The sequence below is a fragment of the Setaria viridis genome, chromosome 5, assembly GCF_005286985.2.
Source record: "Setaria viridis chromosome 5, Setaria_viridis_v4.0, whole genome shotgun sequence".
Lineage (NCBI taxonomy): Eukaryota > Viridiplantae > Streptophyta > Magnoliopsida > Poales > Poaceae > Setaria > Setaria viridis.
This window is the reverse complement of record NC_048267.2, coordinates 40,145,324-40,158,175: the sequence shown is the minus strand read 5'-3', so window position 1 is coordinate 40,158,175 and position 12,852 is coordinate 40,145,324. Positions and strand designations below refer to the sequence as shown.

At 48.9% G+C, this 12,852-nt stretch overlaps 2 protein-coding genes across 4 annotated transcripts; both read right to left on the bottom strand.

Annotated features, from left to right (window-relative positions):
• Nucleotides 1-370: 370 nt before the first annotated feature.
• LOC117855311 (ABC transporter G family member 6) lies at nt 371-3,285 on the bottom strand. Its single transcript, XM_034737631.2, has one exon. The coding sequence runs from the start codon at nt 2,963-2,965 to the stop codon at nt 698-700; it is 2,268 nt and encodes a 755-aa protein (XP_034593522.1). The 5' UTR covers nt 2,966-3,285; the 3' UTR covers nt 371-697.
• Nucleotides 3,286-6,172: 2,887 nt separating this feature from the next.
• LOC117854723 (uncharacterized) lies at nt 6,173-12,774 on the bottom strand. Of its 3 annotated transcripts, XR_004640376.2 has the most exons (8): nt 11,871-12,774; nt 10,626-10,968; nt 10,168-10,533; nt 8,726-9,191; nt 7,380-7,510; nt 7,107-7,239; nt 6,765-6,991; nt 6,173-6,672 (listed from the first exon to the last, which is right to left on the bottom strand). XR_004640376.2 is itself a non-coding variant. In XM_034736951.2 (6 exons), the coding sequence occupies exons 2-5, from the start codon at nt 10,864-10,866 to the stop codon at nt 7,122-7,124; spliced, it is 1,008 nt and encodes a 335-aa protein (XP_034592842.1). In that variant the 5' UTR covers nt 10,867-10,968; nt 11,871-12,774; the 3' UTR covers nt 6,690-6,991; nt 7,107-7,121. The 3 variants fall into 3 exon arrangements, 1 of the variants encoding a protein (XP_034592842.1); XR_004640375.2 differs by having other exon boundaries at nt 8,726-8,785; nt 10,168-10,968; XM_034736951.2 differs by lacking the exon at nt 6,173-6,672 and having other exon boundaries at nt 6,690-6,991; nt 8,726-8,785; nt 10,168-10,968.
• Between the last annotated feature and the right edge of the window lie 78 nt (nt 12,775-12,852).

Below are 12,852 nucleotides of genomic sequence, written 5' to 3'. Positions count from 1 at the left end.
ACGGGGTTCATATCTAACTCCACCTATGTCCATGTTATGTACCACATGACTGCAATAGAAAACACTATGTTGATGATGGATCACATGACGAACGCCAGAGTAGATGAGAAGATTGCAGAGCTGTGCATTTTTGTTCTTTCCAAAGTTTGGACAAAGGGTTATGCGTTCTTTGTTTGTTTCGATGTGAAAAAGAAGTGAGATGATTCTTTTTCTTTTTCCCCCCCTTTTCGTTTTGGCACCGCCGAGAATGTACTTGCAAAGCACAACTCACCTGAAAAAAAGGCAAGTGCGTCAGAGAACACCCAGAACGCAACAGAGTCCACCGATGTCTTTGGCTCTTGTGAGAATGAAGATTGACGAAACAACAAGGTTACAAAATGGCAGTTAACTTTCATAATCATTGCCCTAAAAAACGTTTATAACCATTGGAATTTGGGCAGACAAAAAAGAACAAAAAAATTAACGAAAAGCTAGTGGATCCAAGCGCGTGTATACCCGTAATAAAACCACTTATTTAGCTACAAATCACTGGAGAAAGGAGAAAGTGAAAAAACCATGAACAATCACCACCTATTCGACTACTATGTCTTCCTTCATCACTTCCCTTTTGCACGCTTTGATTTCCTCCATGGTGATCGAGCTTCGACGACGATTGCTTTCAAATGTACATATACGCGCGCATATGGTGGGCGCGCGATCACCTCCGCTTGTTCTTGCTGCCGAGAACGAGGCTGAAGTAGAAGAAGAGCCGGAAGAGGAACCCCCACGCCGCGGTCACGAGCAGGCACTCCCACTTTCCGAGCTGCGTCACCGCCGCCTGCTGCAGCACGCCGCGGCCCGTGACGACGCACGTGTCGACGCCGATCCCCACCCCGAGGGCGGAGCTGATGGACGCGAGCACCCGCGCCTTCACGGCGTCCGGCAGCGCGGCCAGCGGGGAGTTGTCGAAGATCTGCGCGCCCCGCACGAAGCACTCGCCGCTCCGCCCGAACTCGTTCTGCAGCACCCCCTCGAACGGGTACTTCACCAGCGACAGGTAGTGGAACCAGATCCAGTACCCCGGGATCCGGTCGCGGTTGATGAAGAAGCCGCTGAATAGCAGGAAGTAGGCGAGGATGGCGACCACCACGGTGTACCCGATCATGACGTGCGGTATCACGCCGGAGAGGAACGTGACGAACCCGCTCCCGGCCCAGAACGACGCCAGGATGGCCAGCGTGTAGAAGGCGAACCCGGGCAGCCCCCCCGCGAGGCCGACGGCGAAGAAGGTGGTGAGGGCGAAGGAGAGGGACAGCACCACGAGCGGCGGGAAGGAGACGATGGAGTTGGAGAGCACGTAGGAGGCGCGCCGGTACGCGCCGTACGCCGTCTCCCGGAGGAAGACGTAGCGCTCCTGGAGGAACACCGGGAGCGCGTCGGCGCAGGTGTAGAACATGGTGGACATGGCGAAGGCGAAGAAGCCCAGCCGCTCCTGCGCGCCCTTGGGGGACTGGTCAAGCCGGAAGAAGACCGTGGCGAGGATCGCGCCGGTGACCACCACGGCGCCGAGGCGGATCAGGAAGAGCTCCGGCATGCGCCGCGTGTTGATCGCCGACCGCCTCGTCAGCACCTTCATCTCCACCCAGAACGGGTTCGCGTACGTGCGCACCGACGCCGCCTCCCCGGCCACGTCCGAGCCCGACACCAGCTTCCCACGCGAAATGCTCGCGCTGATGGCCTCCTTCAGAGACATCGACGACGGATCGGCGCCCGGCAAGCCGGGGCTCGGCGCGTGCGTGCGCTGCCACGTGCGGTGGAAGTCGACGAGCGGCTTGGTCCCCGTCGGCGACGACTCGAACTCGCGGATCAGGTCGAGCGCGAACTCGGCGCGGTTCTCGTCGTCGGGGACAGGGAAGCCGAACTCGGCGAAGTAGGACGGGAGGGCGGAAGGCGGCCCGCTGAAGACCGTGCGGCCGCCGGAGAGAAGGATGAGGCGGTCGAGGAGGCCAAGGATACGCTGGCTCGGCTGGTGGATGGACGTGATGACAATGCTACCGCTCTCGGCGATGCGGCGGAGCACCTTGACCACCATGAACGCCGATGTGGAGTCGAGCCCCGACGTCGGCTCGTCGAGGAACAGGAGGATCGGGTCGTGGATGATGTCGGTGCCGATGGAGACCCTGCGGCGCTCGCCCCCGGACACCCCGCGGTGGCCCTCGTCGCCGATGATGGTGTTGGCCGCCGCGCGGAGGCCGAGCTGGTCGATGAGCGCCTGCACGCGCGCGCGCTTCTTGGCCGGGGACAGCACCCGCGGGAGGCGGAACTCGGCGGCGAAGGAGAGCGTCTCGGTGACGGTGAGCATGGGGAACAGCAGGTCGTCCTGCATGACGTAGGCGGAGATGGACTTGAGGATGTTCCCGGTGATGGGCTCCCCGTTGAGCGTGACGGCGCCCTTGAGCGCGCCGCGGGAGATGCGGTTGGCGAGCGCGTCGATGAGCGTGGACTTGCCGGAGCCGCTGGCGCCCATGACGGCCAGGATCTCGCCCTCCCTCGCCTCCCCGGAGACGCCGTCCAGCAGCGCCCTCGTGCAGACGGCGTTGACGCGGTCGGGGCGCCGCTGCAGGGGCAGCAGGCCGGGGCGCCCGCCGCCGGGCTGCTTGGCGCGGACGCTGTAGATCAGGCCGGTGAACGACAGGCGGAACTGGACGGAGCGCCCGATGGGCGCGCACTCGCCGTCGCCGTCTCCGACGCCGACCCCCGCCGCCGCGGCACGGTCGGGCGTGGTGGGGAGCGGCAGCGGGAGCGAGAACACGGACGCGGAGCCGTCGTCATCCGCTGCGGCCGCCGCCGGGTCGACGGTGGCCGCGCCGACGAGGCGTAGCATCTCGGCGAGGGACGGGTTCCGACCCCTCTCCCTCGCCGGCGGGGGCGCCGGCGCCGGGGGCGAGGCCAGGAACGGGAGGCGGTCGTGCACGGCGTGCGCCATCGCATGCAACGCAAGCAGCTAGCCTCGATCGGCCTAGCTTAAGTACTACGTGCTGCCGCGCTGCACTTTCTCTGCCCACTGGCGCAAAAGCGAAGCCGAGTTTAAGTAAGGAGCTACGAGGAGTGTGGCTTTCAGGACAGGAGAGGACGAGGAAGCCGGTGAGGGTGGGGTCGTCTGCGCGGTGGCGCTTCTCCGAGGGATGGTTACGACTTGGGGCCGAGGCGTGGAGCTCAAGTTTTAAAGGCTGGTGGCGCGAGGCGTTGTCAGCGGAGAGCGGCGGTCGTGGTGCGCGGGGTGGTACTGGTACGGACGTGTGGGCTGATGTGGGAGGAGACGATCGCGCGGAGAGAGAGGAGGGACCGAGGACGCCGGGGTGGTGGTGCTGGGCTGCTGGTGTAGGAGGCGGGATGGTGACCAACGCGCGGGCGGGCGGGCCGGGGGTCAGAGCGGGGATGTGGTTCGGAGGGTGGGTTAGCTGAATTCCACGTCGAATCGGTGCGTTTTAGGTTGGGTGGGTGATGAGAAAACGAGGGTTTTAGGAAGGAAACGGCAACTTGGCTCGTGTATTCTTTGATTACGAGTCGAGGGGATCTTCTGCGGTGTTGCATGTACCAGACACGTTGCTATTCTAAGCATCGGAGAGGAATGGCTGGTTCGGTGGCTTGTTTTATATGTACATCCTTTGGCAGACCACGCGGTACGGTTAGCTCGTCTAGATCTTCTTGGCTTGGTTAGCGTAAATATGGCATAAGCTGTGATCATTGGCTATGTTCTAGAGAGCGTGTTGATAGGAAAACCGATGGAAATAGTTCGATACTCGTTGACCGCGATTCAATGTTTGAATGTCAGAGGATGATGTACGGTACGAGTTGGTTAGCAAATTTCCCGAAAAGGGTGCTAGTAGAAAAAGGTCTACTATGTGTGACGGCAGGTGGGGTATGTAATAAGGGGCGTGTCCCGTGTGTGCCGTGATGGTAAAGCAAGGGATTTGGTTAAGAGGTTAGAACATCTGGCTACTGGCTTAGACCAAATACATCCATTTGAGTTGTTACCCCGTACATCTATTGGCATCTATTCACAAGTCACAAGTAGCAGTATCTACTGCACCGCGCACAATGAACTTTCCACTTTCCAGGATTGCTATATATTGCTACGGCCGTATAAATGCGTAGGCTTCCTTTTGCCAGTATGTACATCACTCACAAAGTCACAAGCCGTAACGCGCCCCATATGGATATATGCAAATGCAAGCAGCAAGCCTACGGTAAAAGCCTATAAAAACGCTTTCCCTTTTTCCGGATAGGAAAGCCGAAAGCAACAGATAACCGCGGTACATCTCAGACGTCAGACCGGGGCACTCCATAAATTCTCACGCGGCCGGCCAACGCAACGTCGGCTCGCGCGCGATGGCACCCGCGTGCTCTCGCGGTGTATAACCCCCGGAGCCCAGAGAGGAAGAGCACGGGCCCGTGCCGCGCTGGCAGGTTTAATTCCCGCTGCGTTGCGCCCCTTCCCCTCCGCTGCGTTGCCGCGGGCGCAGGGTGGCGGTGCCTTTTCTTCGCATTCGCGCCCCCATCTGCCGCGCCGCAGCAGCTGGGAACACCAGGCATCACGCGACGCCATCACTGTGCCCAGTGCCACGCGCGGCGCGGAACCGAGGCCGCCGCCGCCACCAACCCCCGCCCGCTCGGCGCTCGCCGTACGCGCCCGCCCGCACCTGCCGTCCCGTCTCGGCACCGTGCCGGTGGCAGCCGCCCGCGGAGGGCACCACTGCTTCCCGGAGCTGGCATGGCAACCCCCTGTGCGGCGCGGCTGAAGCGCGTGCCGGCAAGACGCTGCGGGCCATGCAGAATGGCCCGCCCAGCGCCTGTGGCCGGCCGGCCGTGCAGGGGACGGACACGCCGCGCGTGCAGCTTGCCTGCCAACCAAAACTTGACTCCTGCGCTAACACCCACACCCTACAACATCATTGCAGGTGCCCAGTGGGTAGCCGTGTGCACTAGCACGAGCGGGCTCGTGGTGTCGCTTGGCACTGCACTTGGTAGCCGCCACCCATACCATCTTGGATTGCCGAGGGAGCGCCGTCACTCACGTTAGAGTGAAATGGTGCAGGCGGGAATGGGGCCATCCATCGGCGATAAGATATCGATCTTCTCGACAAGGGCCTGAGGTTCGCCCACAAAAAGGGAAGGAGCTGAGGTGTATTATTCTCGCAGATAATTTTTCAGACCCCTTGAAGACTTTGGGACCGTACCTTTCGGTACTTTGATGGTAGAATCAAAAGGTAGTAAAAGACGTTGAGGCGGCATTTTCATAGCTCATGGTTGGCCCCCAACTTTAGATTGGAGATTTGTAGATGATAAATGTTCTCCTAGTTCGTAATTAATGTTAAAGTTAGTTGTAGGTACATCGATGCATGTCAACGTTGTGCTAGGGCATCTGAAAATATTGTTTGACACTTTTCATACGTATCAACGCTGTGCTAGTGCATCTGAGAACAATGTTCGACGCTTCTCATCAACCAAGGATTTTACTATCCTGTGATGTCAGTAATGTAGGGAAGTTACTAGAAAAAAAAATTGTCTCACAAATCGCAACAAATTCTTAAAAGCATCGCAATCCATTGCGGAGTAGTATGTAAAGATTAAAAAAAAATAGCAAGTAAAACTGAGCGATAATTAACACCCCCTCCTGCACAAGTGTGTATCTCGTTCTGGACATGGCACGCCATACAAGAGGCGGAACCCTTCTCTATCACATTCTGATGAAATTATGAGAATATAACACAAATGAAAAGGCCTTCAACAGCATATCTAACGGTTTCACTTGTTCACCTCTGCTCGTATTAAGCTTTAAAATTTTTACTGCAGCTTGTCCAAAACAAAATACATATATATACATAGGACTATAGGAGCCATTTACCATAATAAAGTTGTAAACTAAAATCGACCAGCAATATCAGAACTGACAAATATAAAATAGTACTACAAAGGTGCCGAATAAGCCACGAGGATTCACTACTGATGCTGTTTCCGGTGGTGAACTACAAACTAACTCCAAAAGCTTCAAACATGACTCCAAAAGATTTTTTTTTCTTTTACGAAGAAAATGAACAAATTTGAGGACAATAATATCAGCCTTTTCAAACTCCTACGAACTAGTTTCTGTAATATGTGAAGAATTAGAGAGGTTAGAATCATCAGGATGTGTACAGAAATGTATAATACATTGAACCGATATGAACACATGTTTTAACGACATATACACTTGAGGTCTGGCTGGCAAAGTATCTGACAGACTGACACAATCCCACCCAACATAACTCTGAGCAGGTCATTGATCCCAGTTTAACGATCACATAGAACTCAAATGGATGAAGACTAACACTAATAGCCAGCCATAAAATGGCATTAGAGCACAATGTGAGACTACGAGAAAATCACCTACTTGTATGAATTCTGTCCTGGAGACCTATTTGTTTCATGTAACAGTAATTTTCTCCATCTAACAAAATGAAACACCACTTGCAATGGCGACATGCATTTGTGCAGCACCTCCAAAGACCAGTGCAAAAGAGGAGGGCAAGGAGTGGCGCTCACCAGGGCATTTTACGATGCACGTGCCAAAAAATCATCCACAGCAAGAGATGCATCACCATGAGAAACAGCGTTCTCAGGTTCCGGCATGTGCAAAGAAGTAGAAGAAACCTGTCAAAAGTAGTACGAAAACAATGTGCTGATTCAAAAATCACTAGGCAGTAGGCAACAAACACAATGCTCAAGCTTGGTCCAAGGTTTACATTTGTGTCTATATGTACTTCGCCATTATTCTCTACTGAAAGAACAGCACCATGTGCTTTTAACCATTTCTTGCATTCTTCCAGTCCATCAGCTCCATTAGCCTCACAAACTTCATCAATTCCCACAAATCCCAAAACTTGTGCAGCGTATCTGACTGGTATAGTTGGGCGATATGATTTTGACATGCATTTTATAGCCTAAAAGTGCATTCGCTCTGCATGCAGGTCTGTAATCCAAGAACACAACAGAATAACATATTAATATATGTGTGGTTGAAAGAGAGACAGTTGAAAAGGACAACAGATACGAGTGTAAGCGCCTGAGAGAAAGATCATCTTTACCCATAAGACATGAGTTTAAGTTGGGTGCCACCTTGTATAATTTGAAAAACAGGACATAATTGCCAGATGAAACAGCAGAACGAACTTCAAGGGCATGCTTGACAGTTGGTCTTTCTTGGCTTCCTTTGGCAAGCTGAGAGCAATAGATGCATCAAGGCTCAGTTAACAACAAAATTAACAAAATCATATATCCTCCTATTATGCAGTGGCAGAGCAAAAATATCAGGGAAGGGATAGAGTTAACAGCTCTGCCTTACTATGCAACAGATATACCTTGCCATCGATGAAAGCGAATCTCTTTTGCTATTAGAGTGCAGCATGGCGCATAGCAAGTTGTAAGCGGAGAATTCAAGGTTACAGCCCTTGACTCGTCCTCCATATAACCTCTTTAGCTGAGATTGGCACTGCAAATGTTGTGAAGAAAGTAATTAAAAACCATGCTTCTTATTTATTTAGTCACAGTTAAGAGATACCAACACGTCAAGCAACCAGGATTTCAGTTATAATCTAAATACAGCACTTGAATTTCACTGTGGCCAGTTGCCACCCAAAATCACTGCTCATCAATTTGAATTCAAAATTTATAAGTAGCATCTTAGTATCTTACTATTCAGTTGTTTGTAGTACCAGGTACTCCCTCTGGTTCTTCTACAAGGCATTTTCCCATTTTGCTGCAAAATATTATGTGTGAATTTATTGATGGTTTTCCCTGTTTGCCCTTGTTGCATATTATCACTCCATCATTTATAAGTAGCATCCTAGTATCTTACTATTCTTTATACTCCCTCTGTCCAGAAATGATAGGCGTATTTGAACTGTGGAAAAGTCTTCCAAAATAGATTTTGAATTGTAATTTCTCTTATAATACAATGTCAATTGCTAAAGACTCAATATTATTTCAAAATGATTTTGAGTATAAATATATTGGTGCATATTTTATACACTAGATGTGCTTATAATTTAACTAATTATTGGAAACTGACTTTTCCTGGTCAAAATACTCATCTCTTGCAATGTTTTTTACTTGGGAGTCATATGTTGAAATAATGAAATGAAAGGAGTGACACCCTTGGGCCTAAATACACTCAATGTTTAGCACTCAAATATTCCTCGTGAGTTGTGTAGGCCTTGTGGGTTTGTTTCCCTCCCACTAGCCCTGACTCCTGCCCCCCCCCCCCCCCCCCCCCCCCCCCCCCCCCCCACCCAACCCCCCCGCCCCAACCCACCAACCACCTATAAACCTTTTGCCTCTCCTCCTGAACCGACCATCACCTCCACCCTTCTGACACATGCTAGTCCGGATTTTAAACTTTAAGTGTAAGACTATATCCACCACGACTACCCACAGCGGGATCCAAGCATGCCACATGCTTACACAATATATCATAGACTTTGTTTAGCGCATGCACTATACCACCATTATGTTTCTATAACATGATATGATAGGCGACTGCTAGCAAGACTATCTGTGTAAACAAGCATCTACACAAGCATCACCATAATCCTCAGAATCCTTATTTTATTTCCCTTCGCACAGTGCGATCAGGACAGTAGAATAGCACACGGCATTTTTTTTACTTATTCAAGAATAAAATAAATCAGAACAAGGCAAGCAAAACCTGATTATATTCAGACAAATCTCCAGACTGAATAGCTAAACGTGCATGGGTTTCATAAACCTGAAACAAGAAGTCCAAAGTTATAAGGGAAACAATTATGCAAGGTTCAAATGGTGTCCTCAAGAAAAATCAAATGGAGGACATGATTCAACATTAACTTAATTTTTTCAGATAAAATCTAAACAATGGAGTAGATAAAATAAGCAATACAATATATCCTTTTTTCAAGGAAAATAGTAAGGGAGCTCCATACTCTACATAATATGCATCTCATTATTAAACACCATGACACAGTATACAGCAAACAAGGGTCAAGGGCTATGGCCTTGACAGTCAGCTCATTCTGAATTCTCTGAACAGTAAGGTCTTGACGAATAGACTACAGTTGATCACATCTGTAAAGATAGTTCCTTTCTGATGTTTCAACCATACGAAGAGCCTTCTCTAGGACATCTTCTGGTCGTACCTGCACAAGGAGTAATAATAACCTAAGAGAACAGCACTACAAATTAATTAACAGCTAAAGAAGTTATTTCTAGTAACATGTATTTCGAAAAAAAGAAGTAATTATCAGTCATAGAAACAAATTCAATGAAATACAACTAAGCTCGTTAAACATCTGTCGGCACTTATGTTTTAGAATCCAAAATACCACGGTTCCATGGGCCAAGACACATGGAGTTTCTTACAGACTCAAGATAAAGTGGTGCATCCATTGCACTGAATACAATGTTTCAATGAGCCAGAACAACCATCAAAGCAGAACATCAAAGTAATGCTTTACAGAACATCAAACTAATACTTCTAGGGAAACTAGAAATATGCTACAAAGTGCAAGACAAAAGAAGATATATGCAAGACTCTCTCCTTGCTGAAAGTGCAACCAAGCAACGAAATTTTAAGGACCAGAAGAGGAAGAAACTAATTTGAGACAGACATAATATATGTGTGACAGATAGAATAATATGGATAATTGCCTTGGTGTGGCAAAATTCAAGTTAGCTAGGTTGTGACATATGAAGTCATAAAAAGCTAAGCATGTGGAACAATCCCCCAGGACAACCTGCATGGAGTTTCAGGAGCCTTTGCGTGCAAAAGGCAACAGCAAACTGATAATTCTATAATCACTTAACAAATTAAAACCAGCATGGATTATGGCAGGAATATTCATAGATTGCATGTATTCCACGATACAAAAATCCATTGAAAGAAGATGAACCAAGGGGTTGTTTGGAATATATGGGAATTTCACAGGGTAATTAGAGTACGGATCTCGTTACATTCCAGTATCCCAAACAGAGCCTAACAAGGTATATGCAACACAAAAGAAAACTGGGGGGTTGCACACGATCAGGTACAGCCCTTTGTCTAAAAGGACAGTTGACCCCCTGTGCATTGTTCTAAACATTAAAAGCAAAGAAAAGGGGCATGATACAGTTTACCTGTATGGGAGGTGCGGCAGTGTTACCAGCATCACTCTTCCATGATGTGGTGCCTGGTGGAGGTGGCTGGTTGCTGGGGTGCACATAATCAGAACCAACAGTAGCAACTTTTGTAACGGAAGCAGTGCTACCAGCAACTGCAAGCCCACCTGAAGTCTGTGCAGACTGATCATAATAAGAAGGCCATTGGTTGCACTGCTGTTGATAGTGGACAGAGCTTGTGGGTAGTGAACTAGAACTCTGGGCTACATTACTATCTGAGGTGTAATTCTGATATGATTGGGCATGATTATTCACAGAACTTCCATCACCCGAGGCATTGTTTTGATGATAATAATAGTTGCTTGTAGCATATCCTGGCGCAGTCTGATGAGTACCAGCATTATAATATGTGTTACTTGTAGGACCAATATAAGATCCTGAATTCTGAAACGAACTAAGAGGCTGGTAAGCAGCACCTGGATGTTGACCTACTCCTTGTTGAACAGAAGAATCATTTTCTGCTTGTGGATAGTTAAAGTAATAGTTTGGATATTGAGCAGCATTGTAGTTATGCTGAACCAATGTCGAGCAAGGCACATAAGAGTTAGCCGATTGAACCACATGAGGCTCGCGGTTTGTCACACTTTGAGTAGCTCCTGAAACTGATACATCCCTCTGGGGATCATAGTAAACTGCATTTTGGTTTATACCATCCATCAAATAGTTCGAGGAAGCCACAGTAAAAGAAGACCAAGAATGACAATGTCCAGTAGCTCACGATGGTTATGGAGATTGAATGGTCCACTCCAAGCTCCTGCTCTGTTATTTAGGATCAACAAGCAGAGAAGCTGTTGTCAGATAAGTAACACTTTATATGAACAAAAGTAAATAGCATCAATACAGAACATTGTATCTAGCAAAACAAGACAACAATGAGGCAAGAAATTTTGAAACACAGTCCCGTGGTTGAAGCATGGAAGTCACCACAAAGGCATCACTTGCTTACCATAGGACCATAAGGCTCTGGTAAGTATAAGGTATAACCAACCATTATGACTACTTTAAACTTTTATGACTAAGACCAGGAGGATGTGCCAACAAATTTTTGTATGCAGCCATGAAGAATTATTTCTTTGCTATTATAACCAGTATAAGATACAGGTTGATGCTGACTTGTGGTCTCAGCACACACCAAGGATCTAGGATTGTTGGTTGTGCAGACATGTTTAATGCAGCCAGTGAAATCCTTCAGTCGTTATTGTTATTAAATAATCACAAATGCATGTAACCCAAGCGCCTTATACACGACGTCGTGTAGTTAGGAGTTAGGACCCTGCACCAAACTTCTTAATAGAAAATGGGCGGCTCTCCTTTGTATTCTCAAAAAGCTAACTCATGTCAGGATAGCGATTGCAGTTAAATTATACTGCTGAGCAAGCACGCAACCACAAAATATAGAAGTGAAACAGACGAAGCACAAAAATAAATTCATTCTAGCTAGATAAATGCCGAACTAAGCAAGATTTGAGTTACGTTCAAGTGTCAGTAATTCTACAGGCCATTCTACTTCTCCCATATTCAGAGATATACTCTAGAACCTTGGTTTTCTTATCAAAGAGCGAATCATTTTTAACAAACTGTGAAAACGTCAAGTGAAGGAGATAATGCCATGCATCTAGTCATCTAGCACCAATCAACAAGCTGTATGTCTCGCCAAGTACCTCGTCAGAAGAAGAGTGGCTCAAGCGCCAGTGCGCCACACAGCATAGCACTATCAGAGGTGTTTGACTGGAGTTGGCTAACAGGGCCTCCGCGGGAGCATCTGGCGCTCGCCAGCTCGGCGGCGGGAGATTAGGTTTAGAGACGCAATGGGGAAGGGAAGGAAATTGAGAGGAGGCGGCGAACAGAGCTGCCGGAGGCTCGGAGAGGAACACAGGAGACGGTAGCGTACGCGTTCGGGTTGCGGCGAACTAGCGATTTGGGATGGGCTGACCCACTGGGCTGCGGCATCAGAATGGGCTCGGATCTGGTCCGTGGGCTCGTCAGAAGAGAAAGAAAGGTGGAGCAACCCCATAGGCCCATACCAATTGCGGAAGACGGCCCAACTTTGACCGTTGTACAGTATTTGACCCATTATTTTTCCAACACAATGTGTCTGAAATATCCTAGTATGAATTTTGATTCCTTATTGGAGAGTAATTGGTTCACAAATTGGGGACGGTTTGTTCACTTTTGTTCAAATTGGGTTCACAAATTGCGACGATTTGTTCACTTGTCTTTTGATACTGATGGCATGGCCGTGTAAAGTGTCAACCAAAGCGGCACAACCCCCTCGTGTCAGCCAGGACAGTCAGATGAATAGGAGGTAAATATTCAGAAGAAAATGCAATGGCGATTGCAAGTTGGCAACGGTTTCGTATTTCACAACCAACCCAAATGGCCAAATTTCAGAACACGGCAAAGACAGTCGATCCAAAACAATCCGCATCTACAGACGCCGAACTAGCCAACAAAACAAAAGGTTCTAAAGAACGCCAAACTAGCAAAACCCATGAAAGCAGTTCAAGATTTGAAGCGAATCCACATCATAAACACGGCAAGGCACCGGATTCATATATTAGAAATTCAGAACAGACAGGGAAATGCGGATGAACTTTGCAGTACAACTCCACATACTACTACTTTGACCACGGCTCTGAACAC

Coding starts and splice junctions, on each gene's coding strand:
- LOC117854723 (XM_034736951.2), bottom strand. CDS start 10,866: ATGGATGGTATAAACCAAAATGCAGTTTACTATGATCCCCAGAGGGAT. Junction 8,786..10,167: donor CTGCCGCACCTCCCATACAG/GTAAACTGTATC, acceptor TTCTTGTTTCAG/GTTTATGAAACCCATGCACG. Junction 7,511..8,725: donor ATTTGTCTGAATATAATCAG/GTTTTGCTTGCC, acceptor CAACATTTGCAG/TGCCAATCTCAGCTAAAGAG.
- LOC117855311 (XM_034737631.2), bottom strand. CDS start 2,965: ATGGCGCACGCCGTGCACGACCGCCTCCCGTTCCTGGCCTCGCCCCCG.